At 36.1% G+C, this 13903-nt stretch overlaps 1 protein-coding gene across 5 annotated transcripts in view; it reads left to right on the forward strand.

Moving 5' to 3' along the window:
- PRKG2 (protein kinase cGMP-dependent 2) overlaps window positions 1–13903 on the forward strand; it is a 125317-nt gene that overhangs the window by 58770 nt on the left and 52644 nt on the right. For 3 of the 5 annotated variants that reach the window (XM_086407544.1, XM_086407543.1, XM_086407547.1), the window contains 5 exons: window positions 1845–1939; window positions 4896–4964; window positions 9149–9247; window positions 10729–10882; window positions 12773–12909. In XM_086407544.1, coding sequence (XP_086263670.1) covers window positions 1845–1939; window positions 4896–4964; window positions 9149–9247; window positions 10729–10882; window positions 12773–12909 — 554 coding nt within the window. Of the gene's footprint in view, window positions 1–1844; window positions 1940–4895; window positions 4965–9148; window positions 9248–10728; window positions 10883–12772; window positions 12910–13903 lie in introns of those variants that run through there. The other 2 variants (XR_015166125.1, XM_086407548.1) reach the window with 2 other exon arrangements.

The following is a 13903-nucleotide window of genomic DNA, read 5'->3' on the forward strand; positions in this document are numbered from 1 at the left end:
AAAATTTGCACTAATATATGCAACATATTTACACTAAAGTGAAGAGGAATTAAAAAGCCTCTTGATGAAAGTGAAAGAGGATAGTGAAAAAGTTGGCTTAAAGCTCAACATTCAGAAAAGGAAGATTATGGCATCTGGTCCCATCACTTCATGGGAAATAGATGGGGAAACAGTGGAAACAGTGTCAGACTTTATTTTGGGGGGCTCCAAAATTACCACAAATGCTGACTGCAGCCATGAACTTAAAAGACACTTACTCCTTGGAAGAAAAGTTATGACCAATCTAGATAGCATATTGAAAAGCAGGGACATTACTTTGCCAACAAAGGTCTGTCTAGTTAAGGCTATGGTTTTTCCAGCGTTGATGTATGGATGTGAGAGTTGGACTGTGAAGAAAGCTGAGCGCTGAAGAATTGATGCTTTTGAACTGTGGTGTTGGAGAAGACTCTTGAGAGTCCCTTGGACTGCAAGGAGATCCAACCAGTCCATTCTGAAGGAGATCAGCCCTGGGATTTCTTTGGAAGGAATGATGCTGAAGCTGAAACTCCAGGACTTTGGCCACCTCATCCGAAGAGTTGACTTATTGGAAAAGACTGATGCTGGGAGGGATTGGAGGCAGGAGGAGAAGGGGACGACAGAGGATGAGATGGCTGGATGGCATCACTGACTCGATGGACATGAATCTGAGTGAACTCCGGGAGTTGGTGATGGACAGGGAGGCCTGGCATGCTGCGATTCATGGGGTTGCAAAGAGTCGGACACAACTGAGCGACTGAACTGAACTGAACTGAACTGATGAAATATATTCCTTTACCTAGATATTGAGTGGATAACATGTTGCCAGTTGTTCCTAGGTTGACTCTTTGCAGTGTTCCTCAGAGACAAAAAGCATTTGTGAAATACTGAAGAAAAGGATAAAATCTTAAGCATCTATGTCTCTGAAGGGTCAGCTTTTTACTGACACTCTTTCTTCCCCGGAAGAGTTTATCATCATAGCATTAGACACTGCCCTTTGTAAACTGCTTTGTTGTTGAACTTTGGACAGAGCCCCCAGCAATGGAAAAAAGTTGACAAAATAGTTTCAGAAACTCTTGAACACTCTGCACCACTTTTCATCATTTCTCCCCAACCTGGACCTCATGGTTTGAAAGAATTCTGGTTAATAAATTGCATTTATCATTTAAACTTTTTGAAATTTATTAATAAATGTTCATCAGAACTTCAAACCAGGACAAAGCAACACTTCTTAGCATGTTGAACTGGAATAATTCTAGCCACAAAAAGGAATATTGACGTTTTTGTTTGACTCTGGCTCCCTGGACTGTGGATCACACTGAGACTCTCATGAAAGTTGTGGACTCTCCTCCATATACTCATTTTTCTTTCAGTTTTAGAGGGTACACAGAAATCAAGTTAGTCAGGAACATGAGATTCAGAATTCCTGATATTCAGTCTTATTCTTGATTGATTTGTCAACCCCGTTTGGTTTTTTGAAAAAATAAATTTCCCATAGGGCCATTATTATTTTCCTTGAGTATCCCTAGGAAGAAATAACTGGATTCATGTAAAATAGTTTGAGCAGTGAGATTTGAATGAAACCTTCCTCTTACAAAAGGTGGAGTCATTTGATTGTGTTGAATCACAGGATTTCTCAGTCCACCCAAATGAAATGACTATAGTTAGATGATTGTAACTACTGCAAGAATAAAGCAAAGACTTGTCTTTTTTTCCTTGTTGAGTCAAGTTTATATGGCTCAGGAGAGTCTGGTTGAATGGGTATGTGTTCAGATTCTCCTTTTTTCTTCTTCTCTCTCTCTTTTCTTATATTATTTGACATCATTTAGGTAAAAGTCACTCAAAGTACTGAAGGTCATGATCAACCACAGCTAATAAAAACACTGCAGAAAGGAGAATATTTTGGAGAAAAAGCTCTTATCAGGTGAGTTCATGAATTTGTATACCACACTTAAATAATTCTTTGGTTGTTTTACATGTGTACTTCTTACCCATGTAGAGTTGTCAAATAGAGCTACCAATTATCAAGGAAATAAATGGCAATTTTACTGACTTCTTAAAATTTCATTGTTAAGCAGGAAATAAGTGTACTAATTTTCCAGAGGAAGAAATTCAGGAAATCTAAGTTTGCTAGTGAAAATAAAATTGGTGTTCTATTAGAATTTTTAGTTTAAAAGAGAGAAAGAAAGTGAAAATTTTAATTTTCCTGTAAGAACGTGTTTTTTTATATATTCCTGTTTCACCCTTTAAAAATGATCAAATAATGACTTCCCATATTTTTGTGATTTTAAATCATTATGTCAAAAGTAATATTTTCTCAAGGATTTTTATAGGCTTATTTTGGAAGTTTTAAAAACAGCTCAAAATAGTGTATTTGACATTTCTACCTGAACCTTTGGCCTTTTGAGATATGAGTTTATTTACTGTTGACCTAACTTATGGAAAAACATTTGTAAAGATTAATCAAATGTCTCAGAAGGCATTATGTGCTTCCTGGAATTCAGAAAACAACCTCAAGTCTAAAAAAAAATTTTCTTAAATAAGATAACTTTATAAAAGATCAAGTTAGAATTTTGAACAACACACTTTTTTTTAATTACATGTTTTTAAATGAATGCTTGAAATTAGTTAAGGAAACACTTAAAATTTGTTATTACTAAATACTTTTTATTTCATCTTTATGCTTATAAAAATGAGTAGCATTCTGCTCACATTTCTTCCTTTTTAATTTTTGTCTGTGAAGCCTACAAGTTCTGCTGATTGACATGTTAGGATTACATTAAGTACAGAGCAATGAAAAAATCTTCATAAATTACCTGAAAACAAATTTGATTCTTTAAAAATCATAAAGCTCTTAGTTTTTAAAGAAAATTAAACTACTTAAAAACTTAGTAAGCTAAGTTATGGTTATTTTGTAAACAATTTAAAAATTGAATTTAAAGACAAGTTGAATTTTTGTTTTCTGTTTTCTAGCTGGTAATGAACTTGTTTCAATAACAGGGAAATAATCCTTTTCTTGTTTGCTTTTTTATGACAGAATATGAATACACTCATAATACAATCATGTAATATTATTCAAGACTTCAATGTGTTTGTTCTTAACATTAGCACATTACTTTTGTCATACCCCCAAGCAAAATTACTAAAGTCTAAATTACTAAAGCAAAATTACTAAAAGTGCAGAGAACTTTATAAATACACCACAGACTCAAAATAACTCTTTGAAAGGAAAAATGCTGTCTGGTTATGCTGGATCTGAAATAATTTATGTTCTCTGTTGCAGCCAGCCAATTATAGTATTTTCCCATGAGAAACATGGGAATTTATATTTAATAAAGACACTCTGCTCCCCAAAGCATTTAAAACGTAAAGCTAGAGTCAATGAGAAGGACAGTTGGATACATACATTTTTTTCATTTTTGTGTATTTTTATGCTGTCTCTCTTTAGGGCCACTGACTGATTCAGTATTCCTTATATTCTGTGTATTTCCATGATTTGATGTTAAATAGCCCCAGGAGTTCCTTCAGCATTTTATGTGCAAAAATAAATCTATGACACTTACACAGTTATTATGAAAGAAACATATGTGTATTTGTAAACATCTAATATTTATAAACTTTTTGTAGAGGATATTCCTAGTCAAAATCATGACACTGACAAGTGAAAAGGATGCCATGCCTCTTTTTTTTTGAACTTACAAATCAAATAATTGACCAATCTCCAGGATCATATCTGTATAGATATCTACACACATACAAGTCGAGAATAAGCTACCCAGCTCCCAACTCAAAAGCACATTAAGCTGAAATGTTTTCACCAATGTTTTCTACCTAGGACCCTGTAAACTTGGGAGGGGCTGTGGGTTATGTCTGAAGTCTCTGGAAGCCAGTGATGTGGATAGGGGACCTCTGTGGAATGAGAGATAGGCTGTCAAAGTCTTCCCTGTCCTGTCACTATTGGAAGATGAGGGAACTCTACTTTGTGTGATGCCATTTTTTGTGAAGTTGTTAAAAGCAGTCTTAATATGCTTGCTGCTATAGGCTACCTTAAATACAATAACTTTCAGAGCACTGGGTATCATATGGATGTACCTTTCCTCGGGGTCTCTAGTTTGTGATTAATAGAGGAAGAAAAATAATATAAATAAAAGTACCTTCAGAAATACTTTCTCTGATGCTTGACCCTTGGTATTCATTAGTAATTAAATTTGCCATCATTAGATCCTATGCCATAACTCATTGTATTTAAGGGAACAACAGTAAGAGTTACTAATATATTGTCCACCCCTGAGAAAGAAAGACAGAGCTATTAATTACACTCTGACTCACTGTCAATTGTAAGACATGTTTTGATTTCAGGGATTTTCATGGAAACTGTATATCTTAGACTATAAAATGAAAGGTTTTAATATTTCTTTAATTCACTGGGTGATATGGCACTTCCTTTGGGTTTTCTTCTTGTTTGGTTCATTATAAGTTACTCACTAAGGGTTTTCTTATAAATTTCTTTGATCAGTTCATTTCAATTTTGGCTGCTTATTAATTAGCAGATCCTGTTTGATCACAGGAGAGCTATTTTAGTTGCACTGGCACAGAACACAGAATGAAATTCCATACATGGTTGCGCTCACTGACTCCTTGACGTTCCCAGAGCATTTATCTTATTCTCCTCTGGATTCCTCGTGCACATCATATTTTTAGGACACATTTCAAATCCTTTTTTTGGGGGGAAGGGGTGGAGTGTAAATTATGATGTTACAGAAACACATCATCTTTGGAAGGTTTAAGTGATGGTGTTTCATATCAGTCGCAGATTCGCTAATAAAAATAGATGTCTAATTTCTCACTAGAAAATTGACTTTTCCTGTTTTTGTCTGCAGTGAAGATGTCAGATCAGCTAACATTATCGCCGAGGAAAATGATGTCGCATGCCTGGTTATAGATCGAGAGTGAGTATACTGATGTTAGAGAATGCCGGCAATTGCCACCTTTGAAGACTCGGCCTTCTGTTACTCCAAGGGCCCATCTGTCTTCCCATTCATCACCATTTGGAAACGCTGGCCAATCCTCAGCTGCGAGGACATTCTATTAAAATTCATGGGAAGGAACCAGGCCTTCTGATCTGAATCTGTCTGTGGCAGCGGCAGATGCTGACGGGCTAAATATTTTGTGAGCAGAGTTTGTACATAAATATCAGCAATAGACTGATTTAAATTCTGCATCTTCCAGAGAAACAAGCTTGTTAGGACTCATGGATTTTTCCACACACCACACACTGAAGAGTTTCATAATTTATTTGTAAAATGCTCTAAGCAGTCAAAAATTTAACAAAACCTATCTCTCTCAAAATATGAAATGCTTATTAGCTAGATGTATTTCCAGAGAAGTTTTAACACTTGTAGTAATTTGGAAGAGATGTGTGTCAACATTCATCTCTAAGTGTCTGAGGTTATTTTTTAGAATATCTCAGTTTGTGTCCTTAACTCACTTCGAATCATATTTGAATCTGACTCCTTCAATCTGTCATTAATCAGTTGGATATTTGTTGATATAAATCTAGATATAAAAAAGGAAATTCAAGTATACCAGAGCTAGGCCACCTGTAGTCAAAGAAACAGGGCATACTGTTATGAAATGCTGATATGAAATAGGATAATGACGAGTGTCACAGGAGTATGTAAGTGATTGCTAATTAAATACACTATTTATTGAACATAGCATCATAGAGATTTAGAGCTGAAAAGAACTTTGGATTATTTTATAATCCATATAATTTTATAATTATTTTATAAAATCTTTTTATTATGAAAAGTTTCAAACATATTAAAAAATAAGATGATATTGTGTCATGCAAGTATAGCGATTATCATTTAAAACCTTACCTGTACTGCTTTGCCATCTCCTTCCTATCTTCTCCATACTATTTTCAAGCAAATCAGAAGCATAAAATTATCTCTTCTATGAATTTTAGTAGCATCTCTAAAAGCTAAGTGTTATTTGTAATACATGACCACAATACTATAACATGCCTAAACAATTAACAATTTTTATTTATTTAATTATATTTTAATTGAGGTATAATTGACATATAACATTATACTAGTTTCAGGGGTACAACATAATCATCCAATATATGTATATATCGCAAAATGATCACTACAGTAAGTCTAGTTAACATTCATCTTTACACATAGAATAACAATTCTTAGTATCACTTTGAGTTTCTTTAATCTTTCCCTTACAGATAAGGAAAGTGAGTTCAGGTCGGTTCAAGAACTGCCCCAACAGTGTCATCTGAAATGGAGCAAAGGCTCCTGCCCAGGTCTTCTAGTTCCTTTTAACAGTCTTTCCACGATGCCATTAGGTTCCCACAGCATGTGTTCAGAAAGAGAAGCAGTCACAGTACAGTGAAGTGGGAAAAGTTTTACTTTATTTTTTAAGTGTGAAATTGGGGCTTAAAATTCTAGGCCAAGAGGAAATGTAGAAGTCTTTCCAGGTGAAGTAAAACTTAAAAAATAAAAAGGCATGGGGTTAGAAAGTGCAGGTATGTTCAGATGAAGGTAATCTTTGCTGGCAGCTCTCAAATACATTGATATGGTATTGCATTGTTTTCTGTATGAGTTCCTTAAAAATACATGTGTGCACTAAAGAGCTTTAGCTGTGTGTATGTGGTAAGATCTTATGAATTGCTCTGAAATGCTAGGATTAAAAATTCATTGTAGTCACTTAACCAAATGTTTGTGCAATATCTCATGTATTCATAATCCATATAAAGGATTGAGTGGTTTTTATAGATTTTATAAATTATTTGGAAACATATACTTTTCAAATGCATAATTTACATATGCATAGTTGAGATTCTTATAACATACAAGGTACTGACCTGTTAGACACAGTGAGACATTAAAAGTTACATGAATTTATTCTGTGTGTGAGAGAAACTGGACATCAGGTATGACTGTTGACCTACATCCTGAATTTCCTGGGACAGTTCTGGTTATTCTAATATTTTGGCCGTCCCATTCACTCTGAAAAGCATTCATTTTGGATGATCAATTGTATGATCATTGTAGTTATCACTTATAAGGCTAGATTAGGATCCCATGATAATTTTCCCATAGTGCCCTCACACCATGGTTCACACTTGATGTGATGGCTTTGTTTAGCATCTGTCTTCCCACACTTCAGCTCCTTCATGAGAACAGAAGCATTTACTTTGTTCACTGCTGTTGCTGTGCCAGCATTTGACAGAGTCCTTGGCATACAGGAAATGATTCAGATGTTGTCTGAATAAAGGGCACCATCCTTGCAATGCAATGTAGTGGCTGAAAGCCTATGCCTCTTTATTTCTTCTTTTCTAATTCATCTCCTTTAAAAATACATATTTGAAAGTTACAACTGGAATGTTGTAGCTGTTTAAACTTGGCTTTAGTTTGCAGAGATTGTCTAGAGAACTCTGACACCAATGTCACTTGCAGTTAAAACATAAAATTTGTTTACAACAATCCTTCAGTTAGTTTCATAGCAAGGTAATGGTGACATATACAAGAAGTATTTACTTTTACTTGAAAATTTCAACCCTTGGAAATTTGAAATAATATTGTTTTGTTTCTCACTTCTCTAGTCAGCAAAGGACAGTTCCCAGAGCAGGGTAGAGAAGAGAGTAGATTTGAATGGGGAATGAAAAATATCCAGACTTCCACAGTGGTCCAATGATTTAGACTTCACTTTCCATTACTGGAGGTGTGGGTTCGATCCCTGGCTGGGGAACTAAGAGCCCATGTGCCTCATGGCCACAAATCCAAAACATAAAACAGAAACAGTATTGTAACAAATTCAGTAAAAACGTTAAAAATGGCTCCCGTCAAAAACTCTAAAAAAGAAAAATAGATATACTTAATAATGTAAGTATAGGTTGGTGATCAGTTAAATGTGGATAGAGGTCTTCAGGGCTAGGCAGTATGTGGCATCAGTACATTAATAAGGTTTATTAGTTTTAGGTAGTTTGAGGTAAATTTTCATTCCTTTCATTTTGTTAAGTCCAAGAGCTTAAGATTTACTGGGGTGCGTAAAGCATGGTTTTTAGAAGGATACTGGTTTTCGTGGGGAAGAGCACCACCCTGGCAATGATGAATCAAGGTAGATTGTGTGGAGTGCGGGACGCACTGGAAGAATAATCCAGAAGATAAATTTGTTAGGTGAGGAAGGGGATTATTTTTTTCTCATGGGCAGTTCCCTATGTAAGAATTCCCAGAGATGGGGAACTGGAGACAAGGCGATTAGATGGGACCAGTAACAAGCCTGTGATCCCTGAGGGGAGGGAAGTCAAGGGAAAGATGTTGGCTGAGCCTCGGAGAACCATTAAGGTAAAATATTTGGACTTAATCATTTAGGAATATAAAATAAGTAGTAGTATCTAGGGCCAAAGAAGAGGTACATTTTATTTTTGATTTTAAAAATAAATAGATTAATTTGATTAAGCAAATTATAAAAATTTGTAATGCATGTAACCTGCTGATGCAGTAATCGAATCATGTAGCCTATTTCCTTTTCACTCTCTTTTTTAGAAAGTATTTTTTGAATGTTTATTAATTCATAAGCTCATGATATACTGTTTTTGTTTACAGTAACAAGTCAATCATTGTTTTGGGGTTTTTTTGTTTGTTTTTAACTTTTTATTTTGTATTGGAGTATAGCTTATTAACAATGTTGTGATAGTTTCAGATAGACAGCTAAGGGACTCAGCCATATATATATACATGTATCCATTCTCCCCCAAACTCACCTCCCAGTACATAAATCATGTAGCCTATTTCCTTTCCACAATCTTCTTAAAAACAAAGAACAATATTGGTAAATCTGAACCACAAGGCAGAAAATTACAGAAATGTCTCTTCTCACTGATAGCCTCTTTGCTTTCAGAAACTCATGGTATCAATTATGTAACTTCCAATAACTATTATATCTACATGTGATGGCAACCTGAATGTAAATAAGTTATTGAAAAATAGTTTGCAAAGTTTTCAGTAACCATACAAATAGGCTTTCATCAGCTGAAGAAGAATGGCAAGTTGCAATGGTTAACCGTCAGCCCTGAGCTTTTTATTTTGTTTTATTCATTTCATTCATTTAGAACATTCAACCAAACAGTGGGGACTTTTGAAGAACTCCAGAAATATCTTGAAGGGTATGTGGCAAACCTGAACCGGGATGATGAAAAAAGACATGCGAAGTAAGTGGAGATGTTTTTCTAAGCTGGATGTGACTCTGGCAGTTGATGAAGAAGGGAACTGAAGGGTGTGATTGGTAACTTCTAGTGTGTTGTCACTAGAAAATTTGGGGGAGTTGTTTTAAATTATTCTTCCACAAAAAGGATACCAATTACCTCTAGTGTAGATATTATTTTAGTCTATAAGTATTTTCTTATTTTTGGTGATGAGTAGTAATGTTTGGGAGAAATTTCCTGATAGGAGGCCTTGGCAAAGAGTTCTTTACATTGACTGGTGACTTGGTTCAAAAGGATACTAATTCAGAAAGGAAGTCTCTCTTGCTTATGGAAATCAAACAGGAATTCCAAGGAACAGCATAGCATTCAGCACCTGGCTTATTTCAGAATATAAGGGAGTGGGACTTCCCTGGCAGTCCAGTGGTTAAGACTTCATCTTCTGATGCAAGGGGTGTAGGTTCAATCCCTGGCCAGGGAGCTAGGATCCCATATGCCTTGCGGTTGGAAAACCAAAACATAAAACAGAAACAATATTCTAACAAATTCAACAAAGACTTTAAAAATGGTCCACATCAAAAAAATATTTTTAAAAAATTAAGAGAGCTATTTATTGCCCAAGTGGTTTTGTGTTGGGTTCTAAATGTAGTAATACTGACGAAAATAGTTTTTGGTTCATAGGGAAAAAAAATCTTTGTAGAATTAAAATTATTTGAAAATCCTTTGCTAAAACATTTTGCAGAATGAATACTTAAGCATGTATTCACCAGACAGTACCATTAAAGTTGAAGAGGCAAAAGTTCTGGAAGACTGATATTTGAGTTTAATTAGAGCATTCAGGCAGACTGCATATTTTTTTTTCTTGCAGGAAATATGTTTGCAGTTTTTGTGCCAAAGGTCTTTTGTAGTAAGAATGGTTCATGAATATATAACCCAGAGCAGTAAACTTTAATTAAGAGGGGAAAATGAGTATTTCCAAATAACAATACTTAAGCGTAAAGTAAGAAATGTATTTTTCATGTTTCCCAAAGCAGTTATTCTGGTTCAGCCAGAGAAATCTTCGAAATCTAACAAAAATAGCAAAATACGGTAAAGATTCTCAGTGCAGTGTCATCGTGTAGGTGCAGCAAAGGAAATGGCTCTCTTTTCTGGTTTTCTTTTCTCTCATTGACTCTTTGTTTTTTAAACAGCTTTATTGAGATGTATCTCAAATACCACACAATTCACCTACTTTTACCACTCACTGACTCAGTCTGACATTTGTCTTTTTTATTGTGTGTGAGTGTATCTGTTTTATATTTGTATTTTCTGTTGATTCTCTCCCCAGATGTAACTGAATCTGATTCTATAAAAGTTGAGATAAACTCTATGGCAACTATGGGCAGTAATTACTGGCAGAAATAAGACTGATGTAAGGGTGGGATTTATGTGTGCTGTGACCCCTGCTTTGCCTAAGGGAGCGTATGTAAAGTTTCGCTTTTCTCATACAGGAGATCCATGTCTAGCTGGAAGCTGTCCAAAGCACTCTCTTTGGAGATGATTCAACTGAAGGAGAAAGTGGCCAGATTTTCCTCATCATCCCCCTTCCAGAACCTTGAGATTATCGCAACACTGGGCGTTGGTGGGTTCGGAAGAGTTGAGCTTGTAAGGGGTTTACGTTTCAAGCATCTGAGAGAAGCCTTTTGACTTTTGTTTTGTTTTGTATTCCAGTGTATCTTGGAGGAATATACGCATTGTTATTGCTATCCAAACGTTACTTTGGACTATAATTGAGAGTACAGTTTTCACTCTATTTTATAATAGTGGGTGTGTGCTACTAAATAACTTGTAATAATATAGCTGCTATTTCAGCTGCTATGCCACATCCTTTTGTGACTTTTTTTCTTGAGGGCAGCTATTGCAGAATGTACCAAGTAACTTTCCCCAGAGGCTATAAAACATAAAATGTGTATTTCTTAGCAGTAACACTTATGTATACTTATACTCATGATGCATTAACTCTATATAAAGCAAACAAAAATGTGTCCAGTGAAAGGGTCACAGAGATGAAATCTTTAATACCGTAGTTTCATTTCTTAAATAATTCCTCTGCCATGTCTGTATTTGGCTTTCATGTTCCTATTTTTGGGTTGCTCAAAATTTTCTATCCAAATTAAAAAAAAAAAGAAGTTGAATGCAAGGAGGTGTTTGAAGAGCAGCCTTCTGTAGTGCTGATCAAGACAGCTGGGAATTTATAGTCTGATTTCAGCTGCATCTTCCGTATCACACCCTTCTGAGCTTTATAATTGGCTTCTAAAGAGTAGCAGAGCCGTGCAGTCAGATGCTCTGAGGAAACTATGGAACGGTGACCTGTGACTTTACTGGGTAGAGATAATGCTGAACCCTTGGTGACTTCTGAGCCCTTCCTTGCCCAGCAGATCTGTAACCATTCACTGTCCATTAACCTTGGGAACTATGATGACACCTCCATCTGCTGGGTGGCCTGGGTGTGAGCTGATCTGAAATGCTACCAGGAGACTCCGAATAGTACACTCTACACCAAGTCAATACTTCATCTCTTTTGGTCAAAGAGGGGCAGAAATGATTTCTTAATAGGCCAGAGAGTTTGTAGTGTTTCTTATGCCATATGGAGGGATAAGAGAGCCATGTGCTGTATTTTTCATCAAAATCATGGCAAATGATTGAATTAACAATGCTGAGGTTTGTTTTGATATGGTTAGATAATAATAATTGAAACAATAATCCCACCATTGATTTGAAAGTCTGGGCATCAACTAGTGGCAAACTCTGAGTGAAATTGAGGGAGCAACCAACTCTGCACAATTTCATTATTTGTTGAAGATAGTCTGCTTATGGAATTTTAAGCCTATCTGAATAAATACCTATTGAATTTTAAAAATTTCCTTTTAAAGGAAAATCCTATTTGTCCATCTGAAGCATGGTCTCCAATAGAACTTTCTGCACTGATGGTAGTGTTTGTATCCACGTGTCCAATAGCATAGCTGCTGGCTAGACGTGACTAGAGAGCTTTTGAAATGTGGACAGTGCAAATGAAGGAACTGAATTTTTAATTTTAATCAATTTAAAATTAAATAGCTTTTTGTGACTAGTGGCCAGCAGATTGGATCATACAGATATGAATCGTGGATTAAATAGGTTTTATTTGAAACTCAAAAAAAGTGACTATTACAAAAGAGCAGTTTTTGGCAATTCTGGACCAAGCTTTTCATGTCATATACTCAGAACCAAAGAGATTTCTATACACTCAAACTTCCAACTAGAATATTTTTCTTGTTTCAATACAAACATTCTAGAACCATGTTCCAACTATGTGAATTCTTTTGGAAATTACAATGAAAAGGAAGTGTGTACACCTGGATACAATTCAGCTTCTAGAGGGATAAAGTGGTGAAAAGCTTCCATGCTATTTAGCTGTGAAAGGATTTGAACTCCTGCTGGTTCACATGTTTTACATAGATATTGCAGATCTTTCCTAGTAAGTTCATTTTGAGGGCTCGTTCTCTTCTCCTCTAGGTTAAGGTGAAAAATGAGAACGTTGCTTTTGCTATGAAGTGTATAAGGAAGAAGCACATCGTTGACACAAAGCAGCAGGAGCATGTCTACTCAGAAAAGAAGATCCTGGAAGAGCTATGCTCACCCTTCATTGTGAAGTAAGTGAGCGTTTCGCTCCCAGAATTTTAGCATCTTAGGTTCTTCTTTGGAGTGCTTCTATGCAAGCGGACAGAGGAGGAAGAGGAGGCCCTTCTCTGAATTCTCCAGCCTAGTCACAGCGACAATACATAAAATATTGGAAGTCTGAGAACTGAAGTCAGAATCCAGATTTTTTTATTCTTGAGTAAACCCCAGGAAAGTGTGTGTGGGTGTGTATGTGTGTGAATATAAAATTATTGTTTTAATAAATTGAATTACTTATTTAATTCAGACCTAATGCAGAATTGGGAAGCAAGGATTCATGTAGAACCCCTCAGGGGACGTGCTGAGTTGAATTTCTGCAAAAAGTGGCATTTGGACACATTTAGGCTGCCGGGAGCCGGTCCCTGCAGTTGTCAGCTGCTTAGTGGTGCCTGACTCTTTGCGAGCCCATGGACTGTAGCCGGCCAAGCTCATCTGTCCATGGAATTCTCTAGGCAAGAATATTGGAGTGGGTTCCCATTCGCTTCTCCAGGGGATCTTCCCGACCCAGGGATCAAACCTGGGACTCCTGCATTGAAGGCAGATTCTTTACCATCTGAGCCAACGGGGAAGCCTGGTCCTTGCAATGCCAGATGCCAGAAGAAACACTTCCCTACAGTTCCTGTTCTTTCTGTAGCTATGACCAGAGTTTAGAACAGAAACATATTCTAAGCCATGGCTCTCTTGTGAATTCATGGGTTAGTGGTGTAAGCCAGTTAAGGCACATATTTTCACACCTATTTTCATGCCCCTAGAGTGTAGTTTTAGAGATTTCTAGGTGAGGTAAAATGCCACTGTAATGAGGAGAATTTATGCTTTTTGATCAAATGCCTTGAGAGAGTCTTCCTGCCTATCCATATTCTCAGACCCATATTTTTTCAAGATAAAAAAAAGTCTGAACCCAAGCAATACTGGCAATAAAGTCATCCAATTATTTTTATATAAACTATGTGTCCCTCCCCTCTTTTAATC

Source organism: Bos grunniens, chromosome 6 (assembly GCF_055505025.1).
Source record: "Bos grunniens cultivar Pamir isolate PY7600 chromosome 6, Bosgru_T2T1.0, whole genome shotgun sequence".
Taxonomy (NCBI): Eukaryota; Metazoa; Chordata; class Mammalia; order Artiodactyla; family Bovidae; genus Bos; species Bos grunniens.